We start from the raw sequence: 14,575 nt of genomic DNA, 5'->3' as shown, positions 1-14,575 counted from the left end.
TTTAGGGTAAATTAACAATAAAGGCCTATTTGGTTTAGGTAGGGTCTCTTTGTAGCGCGGTAATCGAATCAAGCCGAACCAAGCTTTGGCCTCATCAGGCTCGGTTAGTCAGAAAATTGATGAGTCTGAATTCGAATTCAATATTCTATTCGTGAGCTGCTCACGAGCGTTTGCAAGCTCGTTCACGAACAACTCATTAATTCAGTTCATAAACTTCGATCGCGAACAACTCATTAATTATAATGATTTAATTTCTTTAGCACAAAACTATATAGTTTTTGAAGCCGATAAAACTAAGTATTTTAATACAGTGATTACGTTTTGACTATGTGTGATATTTTGAGAAATAATGTTGACAGCAAGCTTGATATTTTAAGTTGCAAATTTGGTTAAAAGTATCATTTGAGTATTCTATATATATTTCTCAAAATGTTGGGACCATGAAATTTAACCAAATATATATAGAGTATTAATTTGACTATGTGTGATACTTTTAACCAAATTTTGAGTATTCTATATATATTTCTCAAAATACTATAGATTCATATTTTGCTAAATTATCCCAAGTATGTATATCTATATATATTTCGTATATGTATTTGAGAAATTATTAATTTATAGATGTAATAATACAATGTATTTATAAAGGGTTGTTCCAGAAAATTATTATCTTATTAATTTATTAAAATTGATCACTTTTTGAACTGGCCCAAGTCGGGACCAGAAGAAATTATTATTTTAAAGAGTTTATTAATTTATCAAGTATTAATTTATAGAGGTTTTACTGTATTATGATTTAGGCCATAAAAAGTTCATTTTTAAGAATATGAATTTTATATGATGCATTTTGAAAATTAATATATATATATATATATATATATATATATATATATATATATATAGTTATAGTTATTTTGAGTATAAGTACTTTATGTAGTTGATAATTGCTTACTGAGATTTCTGTCTCACGTTTTTAAATGTTTTAATGTTTTAGGCGAGAAAGAGCAAGGTATAGAAGAAGTTACGAGTTGATAAACAAGGTTGAAGTATCAAGTTATTGACTTTGTGTTTAGTTAGGACATTTGCCCTTCATTTAGAAATTTGATTGTATTGGGTTATATTTTAGGACTTGAATATAGTAGATATATGAATTCGTTTTATAATATATCTAAGAGGAATACTTGAAAAGTTTGAAATTTATGATATTTGGATAATTTGGAGACTTTTAGGTGTTGATTGTGATTTTTTCATTTCACGTCCGATGTCGATTGAGGTCATTTTGGGTTGGGTGTGACAAATAACCCCGGTTTAGAACTATTAACTCTATTCCTAACACCCTTAGGTCGATGCTTGGTTAGGAAAAATCTCTAAGTGTGCTAGAAGCATTAATTACGTTGAAAGCTAAAGCTAAGTCATAACCTAGACTATAAAGTCGCACTATCCTGTTAAGGTATAAGAATAGTTAAATTACTCGGTTGAATCGTTTACTTGATTAGGTTTCACAATTCAACCTCTCTTATCAATTACTTGATTAGGTTTCTTAGTTAAATGTGAGTAATATATTTTTAACTAATTCTCTCGTTATCCTTACAACACAATATAAACACTCTTTAATGGTCCATATTCGTTAAACACGATTCACCTCCATCCTAGACAAAGGTGGTTTAGCTCATGTTCGAGCTAAAACACAAAGGAAGAGTAAGATGGAGTGATAATGAGCCGAAGTTTATCGAATCGGGTTATTAATTTAAGAATATAAACAAATAAAGATGAGATGAAGGAAATACTTGAATATAACAATGTAATAAGATGAATAATCAAAGAGAGACTCATTGAATTCTTGAAAGAATACAAGTATTGTTTTGCATGAGAGTATCATGAGAGCATAGACTCAACAGAAAAATGGTGGAACATCGTCTGCCAATTAAGCTATAATTCAAACTTTACAAACAACCTCAAAAAAGAATGTCCAAAGAGGTAGAGTTGAAGGTGAAAGAAGAGATTGAGAAGTTATTAAAAGCTGGATTTATCAGGCCTACCAGATATCCTCAATGGTTATCTAACGAGTGGTGAAGAAGAGTGGAAGACATGTTGATGGATGTTATGACAAACAATGTTGATGGATGTTATGACAAACAATGAGCTCAGTTGATCCCACATGCTTCAACAAAGCTAACAAACTTCCAGAGTGGCGCAAGACAATGTTTGAATAAATTCAAACACTTTTGGATAATGGCACCTGGCATTTAGTTCCTCGTCCTTCTAATAGACACATCATCACTTCCCTTTGGTTATTTCGAACAAAGAAGAAGCATGATGGGAGTATTAAAAGACATAAAGTCTTGTATATATAGTGGAATACATGAGTTAGTGTATGACTAGGATTGGCAATAAGTGTTATAGATAAATATAAACACTAGCTAGATAATAATTCTAATTAAAAGATAATGTTGTGAATTATCTCTAACACTATTATGGTAGATTTAGTATCTTCTTCTTTATTTGTATTTTTTTATTCTTTCTCCCTTTATGGGTGGTTGTGGTATGTCTCTATGTATAGGTGTTATCATGTTTTCGTTCATGGAAAAACAGAAGAGTTTTGTTTATCATCATATAGATATGGCTCATTGAAAGACCATGAAGTCATTCTTGCAGAAAAATATTATGAAATCGATTCTGGGTGAAGTGTGTTTCTCGTCGTTGTGGCAAAAACAGTTTCAAGTACTGTCTACTATTGCTCAATCACAATCTATGATATTGAAGATACATAATCAAGCTTCTTTGATACACTTCTGCATTGTAATTTTTTAATTAATTATGTCGAGATGTGCAATTTTTTCTATGTATAAAGCAATTATCATTCTTCTAAACAAAACGAGAAAACTTAGAAAATGCCAGAATCAACCTGTCATGGAAATCAAAGTGGAGCAGTTACTCAAGATGGTGGAGAACGTGGACTAGTGGAAGCAAACAGAAAGTTACTCCCAACATCTATAAAAGGAAGAAATCACGTTTACAAAGCGCCAACTCAACAGACACTTAAACAGAACTCTAGCAAATTTTCTTTAGACTTCAACAATCTTAGCTTGCTACATTCATTGTTCATAGTTATAATCTTTTATCATTTCAATTTCCAATCAACTACTTCATTTTCTTCGGTCTCAATCTCAGTGCAATTTTATTTTATTTTGTTCTTTGGCTGGTATCTTTTGATCATCAAAACTTTTGGAATTTTAGGTCTCTTTATTTCTTACAATCGTTTGATACTTAGAACTCAAAATGCGCACTCAAATCAGTTTCATAATTCAATAATATTATAATTGTCTGGCACGCTTGCAATTTCACCAAATAACCAAACACAAACTAATTCAAAACTAAGAGAAAATAATAGATTACCAGTATATTATATCTACACAGGCATATGTAAATTTACATGCAATCATTCTCAACCTATACTTAAAATTCAACATGACCTCTAACCTTCTAGAATCGTGAATTAGATATGTAACATATGTTGGAATCGTCAAGTGGATCCCTACTATAATTCAAATAAACTTTGGTTCGTTTATTTTATATTTTCAGTTCGGTTTGAATCAGTATTTTATGATATTTTAGGTTTTGGTTATCAATTCACTTTTACTAAAACAAACTCGTTTAAGTTGAACTAAAATTATTATATTATATAAAATATTATTTTTATATGCATATATATAATATTATTTCGGTTGGGTTTCACCTGATTTTTTTTGTATTAAAACTGAAATTGAAAACTAAAACTCAAAATATCATAAAATATTAATTAAAAATATGATGAAGCTCTTAGCTTAGTGGTTGAGAGCTTACCTATGCCTTGGGAGGTCATGGGTTCAAATCACATCCGGGTCTGATGGAGATTTTTCTTTCTTCTTTAATGTAAGCGCATTGTGCACAATTTTTTTTTTAAAAAAATATTAATTAAAAATATAAAACAACTGAAAATATCATAAATACTCATAAACTAAACTGAAAAATATATAAAAAATGAACAATTTTTTTTTATTTTCAATTGAAGGGATGCCCTGAAAAACAAAAAAAAAATTGATTTTTTTTTACAGTGTCCGAGATTGACCAAGTAAAAAGAAAATAAATAAAAAATACAAATCCACAAAAGAAATCATAGTTTTTTTTAAACTGCTATTTACCGCCACTAAACTACTTATCACCGCCCTTTTAACATTTTTACCCTTCTCATAATTTCAACTTCAAAAATCAAAACCTCTCAAATCCTCTCAAACTTTTTTTACATTTTAAAAAATCCGACCTAAAACGTCATGGCACCAAAATACGGGATGAGAAAAGACTTCATGCGCATTCCGGTAATTTTTTTTATAAGATTTCGTTCGAAAACATGAGTTCCGCCTCCGAAAATCGAAGGCGGAACTCGGCATTTTATGCCTAAACGGGTGCGCCACCCGTTTTCACCATAGTCAGGAACGGACAGCTTACACTGCCCGTTCCATAGGCCGAACGGGTAGTTCGTCCTTCCGGCCTATGGAACGGGTAGCATGCGCCACCCGTTCAAGCAAAAATCATTAAAAAAAAATTAAAAATTTCAGATTTTGATTTTTTTTAAATGTAGGATCGTAATATTACCTCGTGTTCGAAATCATCTACTTCGGGAATGCTCAATTCCATTTTCGTAAAATTCGAATTTTTTACTCGGGAGAAAAAGGGAGAGAGAGGATTTTGAGTTTTGGATGCAAAATAATGAGAAGAGCGAAAAGGTAAAAGAGGGAACGGTAATAAGTAATTTAGTGACAGTGAATAGCAAAACCTTTTTTTTAGCTCATTTTTATTGTTTTGAATTGAAAATCAAAATAGAGCATGATTTTTTTTTTTGAACATAGCATGAAATTTTTTTATTTGAAAATGGCAATCGGAATGAATAATTTCTTTTCCCATTCCCATTGTTTGGTTAAGTAAAATAGAGGTTTAATACATCATTTGTCTTTTAAACTTGTCCGAAAAGTTTGATTGGTCTCTTGGACTTTCAGAGTGTTTTAATAATCTCCTCAACTTGCATAAAATGTTCAGTTAGCTTTCTAAACTTGCGTAAAATGTAATCAATTAATCACTCGGTTGCAAAAAAAAAGTAAGCTACATGCGAGAGATGTATTGCACACACCTTATAATGTCATTACATAATTCACAGAATAGATTAAAAATGAAGTTTTTAATTGCTCAAATTTAAAATTTATCTTCTCTAATATTAGAACCACATACCCGATTTTGGCCGTTTTACATTTTTTAAAATGCATATAACACAGCTTCCGCATAACTTACTTTTTTTGCGACCGAGTGATTAATTGATTACATTTTAAGTTTTAGGGGGCTAACTGAGCATTTAATGCAAATTGAGGGCTATCGAGACACTTTAAAAGTTCAGGAGGGCCAATCAAACTTTTTGGACAAATTCAAGGGGCAAACGATGTATTAAACCTAAAATAGAATTGGTTGCTCTTTGTAATTTTAGATTTTGAATTTAGCTTATACTTGTTTGAGGTTTTATTCTTTACTGTTTTCTTGATGTACTTGTACTTTTTCATCTAATGAAATGATATAAACATTTTCGTAAACAAAAGTAAAATAGAATCGGGAATAAGAATCTCGTCACTCACCATATGAGAATCAACCATTCCCCTCTCCATTTCAAATCTTCTTTCACATTTTATGAAAGTATATACAATTGTTCACGGATTCAAGGGGTTTATGAGGGTTTGAATATCCACTGGTTATCAAAAATTGTTAAAAATGTCATAGAAAGTGTGTACATAACTTTTACTTTTTATATAAAAACGCTAAAAATATACAAATTTAGCATTTATAAATTACGAGAGATCATTATAAACACTCATGTCAATAAATCATGAATCATAGATTCTTCCCTGCAATTGTTTTTCCATTTTTTATATTTTTTAAGGGAAATATATGCAATTCCTTGTGAGTTGTAAGAGATAAAGAAAAAAAATGAATATAATAATAAAGAGGTGATGAATGGCTTACAAATAATTTTTAATTATAATTATTAATTGTAAAATTTGTTATTATTATTTAGGAAAAAATTATTTAACAAATTTAGTATTGAAATATCTAATAATAATAAAGAGGTGATGAATGGCTTATAAATAATTTTTAGTTATAATTTTTAATTGTAAAATTTGTTATTATTATTTAGGAAAAAAAATTATTTAACAAATTTAGAATTAAACTATCTAACCAAATATTTGGTTTCAAAAAAAAAAAATATCTAACCGAATATAACCTTAAAATTATAAAAATTAAGAAATACAATTAATTTTAATTAAAAGATTTTATTACTCTTATATTAATTGGATCCACTAATTAATTGTTATATATTCTTAAAAAAAGTAAAAAAAAAACAATCTAGGAATATATTTGATAAAAATCAATTAATGTACATAAAATGAATCAAAATATTATGCATTTTTAAATAAAAAATTCTCCAAGAAAACATCTAGACAGAAGTACTACGAAGTAAGTAGCCAACAGTAATAAACATCTAAATTAGAGGTGAGAAAAGTACACACGATCCGATTACACGATACGAAATTGATACGTAATTTTAGTGTTTAGATTTATCTTAGTAGGTAATGTGTTATGACATGCAAATTTTTTGAGTTGGGTTATGATTGATATGTTAACCCGAAAACGACATGAATATTTAAAATTATTGTTCTATTCTCTCATATAAAAATATGTAAGTTTATTAATAAAAATAATAAAATTATAATTATTACTTGCAAATATGATTTGAAACTCCTAAATTGCTATAAACACATTATATGATTTCTAACATGATATTAACGGACATTTTGATTGTTAGTATTAACATACTAATCTAAGAATGACATAAAGTATTTAAAAATAATATTATCTTTTTTATATTTTTAAAAGTTATCATTAATTTCTATGCATAAAAAATTACATGTAACTCGAAAATATGGCATGAACTCGACACTAACCCGAATAAATTTACATGATTATGATACGAAAGTTTTTAAATTAGATTTGGATTTACTTTTTTTAACACAAACACGAAAATAATACAACTCGAACACGAAATTACCTCCTCTAACCTGAAAGAAACATCCTACACAGCAGGCCACCACGTCAGTAAACGGAAGGCACGTTTGAGTTATAATTTGTATTATTATATCACGTGGCCGAATATGATTGGAAATGAGTGCGTAGAGTGTAAGGACACGTATGCATAGTTGTATATCTCACCGAGTCGCCCATATATACCCAAAAGGGGATTGTCGAATATGAAAATTACGATTGCAGTCAAAAAATTTCTCTCCGAATCCTCAACTGCGGCTGTTCTTTGATTTCTCTGTCTCGATTCAGGTGAGTTCTATATCTTTTCTTCAATCTGTACTTTGTTGATCCAAATTGAACTGTGGTGCATGAAACTTAGAAGTTCTAATATAGATCTAGTTTTTTATCCATATAGATCTGCCTCTTTGTTTACCGAAATCTCTTCTGGCTGATTTTTGAGATCTCACTCTCTAGAGCTTAGATAGATCTGTAGCTTTTTCTACTATGGCAATGATCCCTGAATTAGGATCGAATTTAATTGCTCAATCTATGAACGTTTTGATTTTGTCTTGGAGTGAAATTGAGTTCATTGCTGATTCTTCCACCAACTGTTATTATCTTGTAAATTTGGTATCGGGGGCTGATTTAGAGTGCGATTGTTGTGTTTTATTGAAACCTAAATCTGAGCTTACTTTTAGAATTGAATTGACATGCTCGCAATTGGATCTACTTTTGACTTTTTAGCACAGTTATTAGAACCTTACTATTCTCCATTCGAATCTTAAGATTTGATTCAGCTTTAGCCGAATCTAAATTCTAATAGAATCTTACAATTCCCGATATTTCGAGCCTGATCTTCGTCACCGTTCATCAAAAACTTAAACGAACACTAAGTACTAAACTCACTATTCTCTAGTCGATTGTCATTTATCAAGTTATCAACTCAAACTAGCTCCATTCCATCATTATCAAGTTGACAACAAGGCAAAAAAAAAACAGAGTTAGAAATTCAAACTCTTCATCCCTATTAAGTTATTAGACAGAATCTGATTCGTGATTTGGTTTTATTAGATTGCATTGGATTTGAATTTGAAGTACTTGGTTGATATGATTTCTTTTTTGACATCAAAATTTCATTTCTAGACTAATATTTGATAATATTTTGAGTTCAACATGTTAAATATTCTATTTTGAAGTACGTGGTAAATATTATGAATTTGAACCGAATCTTACAATTCACGAGTCACGATTCACAAAATGAGGATTTCGATTCGCGAGTCGAATCTTGATTTAACAACTATGCTCTTTAGCTTCATCCAATTTGCTTTATTAACTTCATATAACGCAGATCAATCTATTATTTTAATTCTTCTTTTGTGCTGTTATTACTATTTTCTGTACTGATGTTTAACTTGCTGGAACTTATTTGATGGTTTTTGTTCTTGAAGATTTGACCTGTAGAGAAAATGAAATTTTGATTGGAGTCTTATGACTCATGACAATTCTATTATCTCATTGATTTGGCATGATAGGATATTAGAATTGATTCAAAAATAGAATTTGAATTGTTAATGCTTCATTGACTTTTCCTTTTTTTCCTTTCTTGATATGCAATGCAACAGTTCTTAGGATTCTATAAAGATTGAAAGTAAGAAGATGTGTATGGGATAATTGTTTGTTGTACATGTATACTGCCTATTGACACCATATATCAGATATATGCACTTTTATTCACCTGATTGTTTCTATGCAAGTCTAGCAAGTCAACACAAAATTTGTGGGTAATTTCCATGGACGCTCACTAAAGTTGTCTTTCAAAAATGTCATTCAATTTTTTGTTCCAATAAATCAACTGCGCATTTGATTTCAGTAAAGTAATTCTGGCTAATTTGTATATAAAAACCCATTGGAATGTCTACATGAAATAGAAAACAGTTGACTATATGTTAATTATGCGCCATGTCGTACAAATATGTGATCTAAAAAAAAGTCGTCTGGTGTCTGCTTGAAAGCCAGCCAAACATGCCTGGCATGGGCTTAGTTAGTATATAATCAAATGCATAGACTTACCTTAAGCAAGGCTGAGGGGACTAAGCCTTAATACCCCTAGATGAGACTCAGTTTAACAGGTGCACGCCTTGTGCGCCTCGCTTGGGCTTCGGAGGCTTACTCATACACGCCTCGGTAACATTAGTCTTTTGATTAGGGGTTTTTTACTGTTTTCTTTCAAATAAAACTGTTGATTAATCTCAACCACCAATTGAATCTAAGTAAACTTCAATTTAACGGTTGAACGAAATTCTAATCTAAATAAAAGTGTAAAATTAAACAAGAATATGAAGAGATGTAAGAGTGTAAGACTCTAACAAAATCCATTCATTCTCCACTTCTGCGACACAAGAAACACAACCAGAAGAGAGATAGAGACGTTGCTTAATAGTTTATTAGGATCCGTTTGGTTAACAATATGCCTCTATGAACCTAAATTTGTTTTTGGCATTTAATATTATGTTTTTATGTGGTTTTTTTCTTGTTTGTGTGGTTATGTGTTTTTTAGTTCTTAATGACTTGTGTTTTTAACCACTAATAGAGTATTAGTGACATTAATATCAAAAATTGATGTTTAGGTTTTGTATATTTTTCTATGTTGCACGGAAACTCTTCGTCACTAGCGTTTCTTCATTTCTGTTTCCGTTTCTCTTACCGTTTCCTAGCTATATTTTTCTAGAAATAACGGTTCCCGGTGTCGGTGCAACATAGATTTTTTTATGCGCCTCATGTTCATCAGGCGCACGCCTTACAGGGCACCTTGCGCCTAGGCTCCAGGCCCCCTTAGCGTGTGCGCCTTGCTCCATTAATAACTATGGTCAAATGTTTTCTGTGGCACACCAATATTCCAGTGATTTTGGTACATAAATAAGCAGGAATCATAAGGTTATTTATTGAAATCAAATGTGATGTTCAAACGCATTTTACCCCGCTATAAATTGCCTAGTAATAGCAGCCAATTACTAATTATGTTATCATGAGTGATTATGAAAAGCATTGTTCTTAAACATGGACCTGAACTGTCTTGGATTCTTGGTGATTACAGAAATGGCTTTAGGTGGAACAGCCCCTCCAAGAGGCAGTGCAGCAGCAGCTGCAAGTATGCGCAGGAGAAGGACTACGAGCGGCAGTGGTAGCGGCGGCGGGGCTTCAGGGGGCGCAGCGGGGACAATGCTTCAGTTTTACACTGATGATGCTCCAGGACTCAAAATCTCTCCTAATGTTGTATTAATCATGAGCATTGGGTTCATAGCTTTTGTTGCAGTTCTCCATGTTGTTGGCAAACTGTATTTCGTCCGTAGAGAGGCTTAGAGTTGTTTAAATGAACATGAATATGAAATCTAGATGTTGAATTTTGGATTCTGAGTTGCGTTTATTAACCGATATCTATTTCGAATTCCAGTTACTTGATTGATGGTTAAAACGTCTTTTAATTTCTGTATCAGTTCACTGGAGGATAGTTGCGGAATGCAGGTTTTATAGTGATCTTGTTCTCAGATTTTGACTGTGCCACAGGATTATTTACTGTCTTGAAACTAAGATTTTACAGTAATTTGTTAGTTCATAGATTGTGTTTGTTATTATCAATATACAGAATTAATTTATGAGTCCTTTCAAAAATAAAACATAAATGATTCCTTATTCTCTCTAAAACATTCTAGATGGTATCATAGCTTAATTTCTCAAAATTTGAGAGAGAAAATTCCAATTTTGATTCTTCATTCATCATGTCGCGAAGAGGGAATTTTTTTATTTTTTTGTGGAAGCTTAGCAAGTAACAGAGCATGAGGATGTTGAAGTTCATACCACAAATTCATCCTCAGATGATGATGGATTTGAGCATAAGAACACCCAAAAACGCCTAGCCATTGCCCCGTGTGGCGTTGAGGTTTCCCCGAGACTCGGTCAGCCAATACCATTCGAAGGGGTCTATTTCCTTTTAATCATCAGGCATATCGTCAATTCATATATCCGTTATCATGGTTAAACCTCGATATATAAAGTACTCGCACTATGGGCCCACCCAAAGTGTCCGCCGGGATTCCACCCGAACGGAGACATATGCCTCCCTTCCCGAAGACCGAATGCCCGACTCTCCTAGTCCCTAGTGGACTAGGGTGGATCACTTAAACCAATCCCCCCTATAGTGTTTTTTACGCCGAGTCCATGCCCACCGCCAGTGGATACTCATATGTTCCATTCACCACTCGCCGATATTTTCCCCCAGTCGACACCGATCTTCCCACCACTGTCGCAACTCCTCGTCGATGACTTGGTCTTCCACAATTCTGCCACAAACCTTCCCCGATGCCTTTCCTACGCCAATGCTAATTGTAACGGACCGCTTAGTTTCCCCCACTCCGGGCCAATTAGGATAGCCTACGGGCCCGTGGCAGCCAGGCGCGCTGCCGATCCCTGACACACGCAGAGACACCCCCCCCTATAGCGTGTCTTATACCAAGTCGGGTACGTCTGTCGGCAGACACTACGAAGTCCCACACACCACATATTTTTACTTTGGGGAGTTAGGCTTATCCAATGGCCACCAAACTTTGCACACATCATTTATATATCTAGAGAAGCCCAGAAGATTCTAGAAGGCACGGGAGAAGTCTACTAATTTCGGGAATTGGCTAAGAGGTTAATCCCTGCCCGCAGCTGCCCGCAGAATTAACCTCAGTTTGTGCCTACGGGCCAGAAAGCTGCCCAACTGCCCAAGCAATACCCAGAAGCTTCCAGATTCGCCCAGCAATGTCCAAGCAGCACCCAGCAGCACCTAGAAGGGCCCAAGCACTTCTAAATTAGTATTCCCTAGAACTTTCTAGATTCTTTTTCCTTGTAAATCTCTAGAACATTCTTGAGAGGCTTGGAGGCCTATAAATAGGAGTGAGGGGTCATTTGTAAATCACTTTTTGGAAACTCCAAGCTCTCAAACATCCTTGTAAAGCATTCTTTGTGTGCAATACAATACTTGTTTATTTCCTCACACTCTTGTGCATTTCTTATACTTGTGACTTTAGTTTCGCTAAGGCAACAAAGCTTTGCTAAGGCACGTGGGAGAGGCTGAACTAGCAATTCGGGGGAGAATATTGCTAGTGCCGCACGGACGACAATTGGCTAAGGAATTGTGTCCGTGACAAGTGGTATCAGAGCCAGGTTTTGAGCCACAAGTTGAGTCAGAAGTTTACCTACAGATTACTGAGGGTTTACTGACGAATTGCACTATGTCGGGAAGGAGTGAGGAAACTGAAGTGACCGGGGTGCAGGAGGAACAACAGAAGAAGAGTAAGAGGGGCCGATCCAGGTCAAGGGATGTCATCGTGGATATCAACGGCAGACTGGCAAAGGTTGAGTTTGCTATTGTCGATGGCCAGGATAAGTACGAGGACGTCGAGAGGCGCCTAAAAGAGCTCGAGGGAGATGAGCTCAAGGAAGAGGTGATGACGCTCGTAAGGGAGGCCGCCGCTGATGGGGAAGAGCGAGACAGGACACTGGAAGCCCAGGTTGTTTCTCTTCGGCAGGAGCTAGAGAAAGCGTTTGCCGAGATGGTCACATTGAGGGATGAGTTGACGCTGTGTAAGAGGGCGCTTGCGAGTGGAGCGTCAACTTCAGCAATCTCTAGCCCGCAGCGACTAGAGGTTCCAAAACCTAAGGCATATGGTGGCGCTAGGAATTCAAAGGAGATAGACAACTTCTTGTGGAGTTTGGAGAAGTACTTTAAGGCACTTGGGTTCGTAGAAGATGGCAAAATGCTTGATGCGGTGCCGTTGTATTTACAAGACTCTGCAATGGTTTGGTGGCGCATGAAAGAACAGGAGATGCGGAGAGGTACTTGCTCGATTAACTCGTGGGAGGAGTTCAAGAAAGCTCTCAAGGTACAATTCTATCCTGAAGCTGGAGAATTAGAGAAAAGGGCCAAGTTGAGGCATCTCAAGCAAAGGGGTAGCATTCGGGACTACATTAAAGAATTTTCCGAAATTCTGTTGGAGTTGCCGAATTACCCCCAAGACGAGGCCTTCTATCTATTTTTGGAGGGATTGCACCCTTGGGGAAGGCTGGAGATTCAACGAAGGAATGCCACAGATCTTCCCACCGCGATTTCAATTGCCGATTCGTTAGTGGAATACAACCGATCGGACAAGACCAAGGCGAGCCATGACAAGAACTTCAAGGGTAAGAGTGTAGGAGAAGGCTCATCCAAGACCCCTGCCGCAAAGCCGAAAGAAGATAACAAGTATGCTCACAGACCATTCAAGCCGAGGGACGAGAGACGGGACAACAGGCCACTCAAGTGTTTCTTCTGCGAAGGGCCACACAAGGCAAGGGACTGCCCAAAGAAGTCAAAGCTGTCTGCCATGATCGAGGAGCGCGAGCAGATGGAGAAGGAACGAGAGGTACGTATGGGTTCTCTCCAAATTCTCAACGCGATCAAGGCTAAGGTGGAAGCACCCAAGACGGAGCGCAAGGGGCGACTATTCGTGGAAGCTAAGATCGGAGGCCAAGTGACCAAGGCACTAGTGGACACTGGCGCAACGAACAACTTCCTCGAAGTCAAAGAAGCCGAGAGGTTGGGTGTGAAGTACACCAAAGAGCGAGGATGGCTGAAGGCAGTGAATTCAGAGGCAAAGTCGATCCACGGTGTAGCCAAAGGAGTCCAAATTCAGCTAGGTACGTGGACTGGCCTTGTGGATTTTTCAGTTGTGCCTATGGATGACTATCCGGTAGTGCTTGGCATTGAGTTCTTTGATCGAGTGCAAGCAATGCCGATTCCTTTTGCGGATGCGATGTGCATCCTAGAGGAAGGAAACACGTGCATGGTGCCACTTGCACGCGAAAATTTGGGGAAAGCCAAGCAGTTATCGGCCATGCAGTTGTCGAAGGGGCTGAAGCGCGACGAGCCAACATTCCTTGTGGCAATCAAGGAAGAGGGAAGTGGGGACGTCACGCAGGAGATGCCCAAGGAGATTGTCAACGTCCTTGAGGAGTATGAGGACGTCATGCCACCAGAATTGCCTAAGAGACTTCCGCCGGAGAGGGAAGTCGATCACAGAATCGAGCTGCTGCCGGGGTCGTCGCCACCAGCGGCAGTGCCTTATAGGATGGCACCTCCGGAGCTTGAAGAATTGTGGAGGCAGCTCAAAGAGATGTTGGACGCGGGGCAGATCCAACCGTCAAAGTCACCTTATGGCGCACCAGTTCTGTTCCAGAAAAAGCACGACGGGTCGTTGCGGCTGTGCATCGACTACAGGGCGCTCAACAAAATAACGGTGAAAAACAAATATCCAATCCCTCTTATTGCCGATCTGTTTGACCAGCTCGGAGAAGCACGGTGGTTCACAAAGCTCGACTTGAGGTCGGGATACTATCAAGTGAGAGTTGCTCCAGAGGACATACCAAAGACGGCATGTGTGACGAGGTATGGCTCTTA

General features: G+C 35.8%; 1 protein-coding gene across 1 annotated transcript; it reads left to right on the top strand.

Moving 5' to 3' along the window:
* Nucleotides 1-7,267: 7,267 nt before the first annotated feature.
* On the top strand, nucleotides 7,268-10,509 carry LOC136216661 (protein transport protein Sec61 subunit beta-like). Its single transcript, XM_066003211.1, has 2 exons — nucleotides 7,268-7,407; nucleotides 10,193-10,509. Exon 2 carries the CDS (start codon nucleotides 10,195-10,197, stop codon nucleotides 10,456-10,458), a length of 264 nt encoding a protein of 87 aa, XP_065859283.1. The 5' UTR covers nucleotides 7,268-7,407; nucleotides 10,193-10,194; the 3' UTR covers nucleotides 10,459-10,509.
* The last annotated feature ends 4,066 nt before the right edge of the window (nucleotides 10,510-14,575 follow it).

Source organism: Euphorbia lathyris, chromosome 2 (genome assembly GCF_963576675.1).
Source record: "Euphorbia lathyris chromosome 2, ddEupLath1.1, whole genome shotgun sequence".
NCBI classification, from domain to species: domain Eukaryota; kingdom Viridiplantae; phylum Streptophyta; class Magnoliopsida; order Malpighiales; family Euphorbiaceae; genus Euphorbia; species Euphorbia lathyris.
The sequence above is the reverse complement of the archived record's forward strand: the minus strand, read 5'-3'. Positions and strand labels throughout refer to the sequence as shown.

What these genes read in the sequence shown, in the direction of transcription:
- LOC136216661 (XM_066003211.1), top strand. Translation starts at nt 10,195, where the DNA reads ATGGCTTTAGGTGGAACAGCCCCTCCAAGAGGCAGTGCAGCAGCAGCT.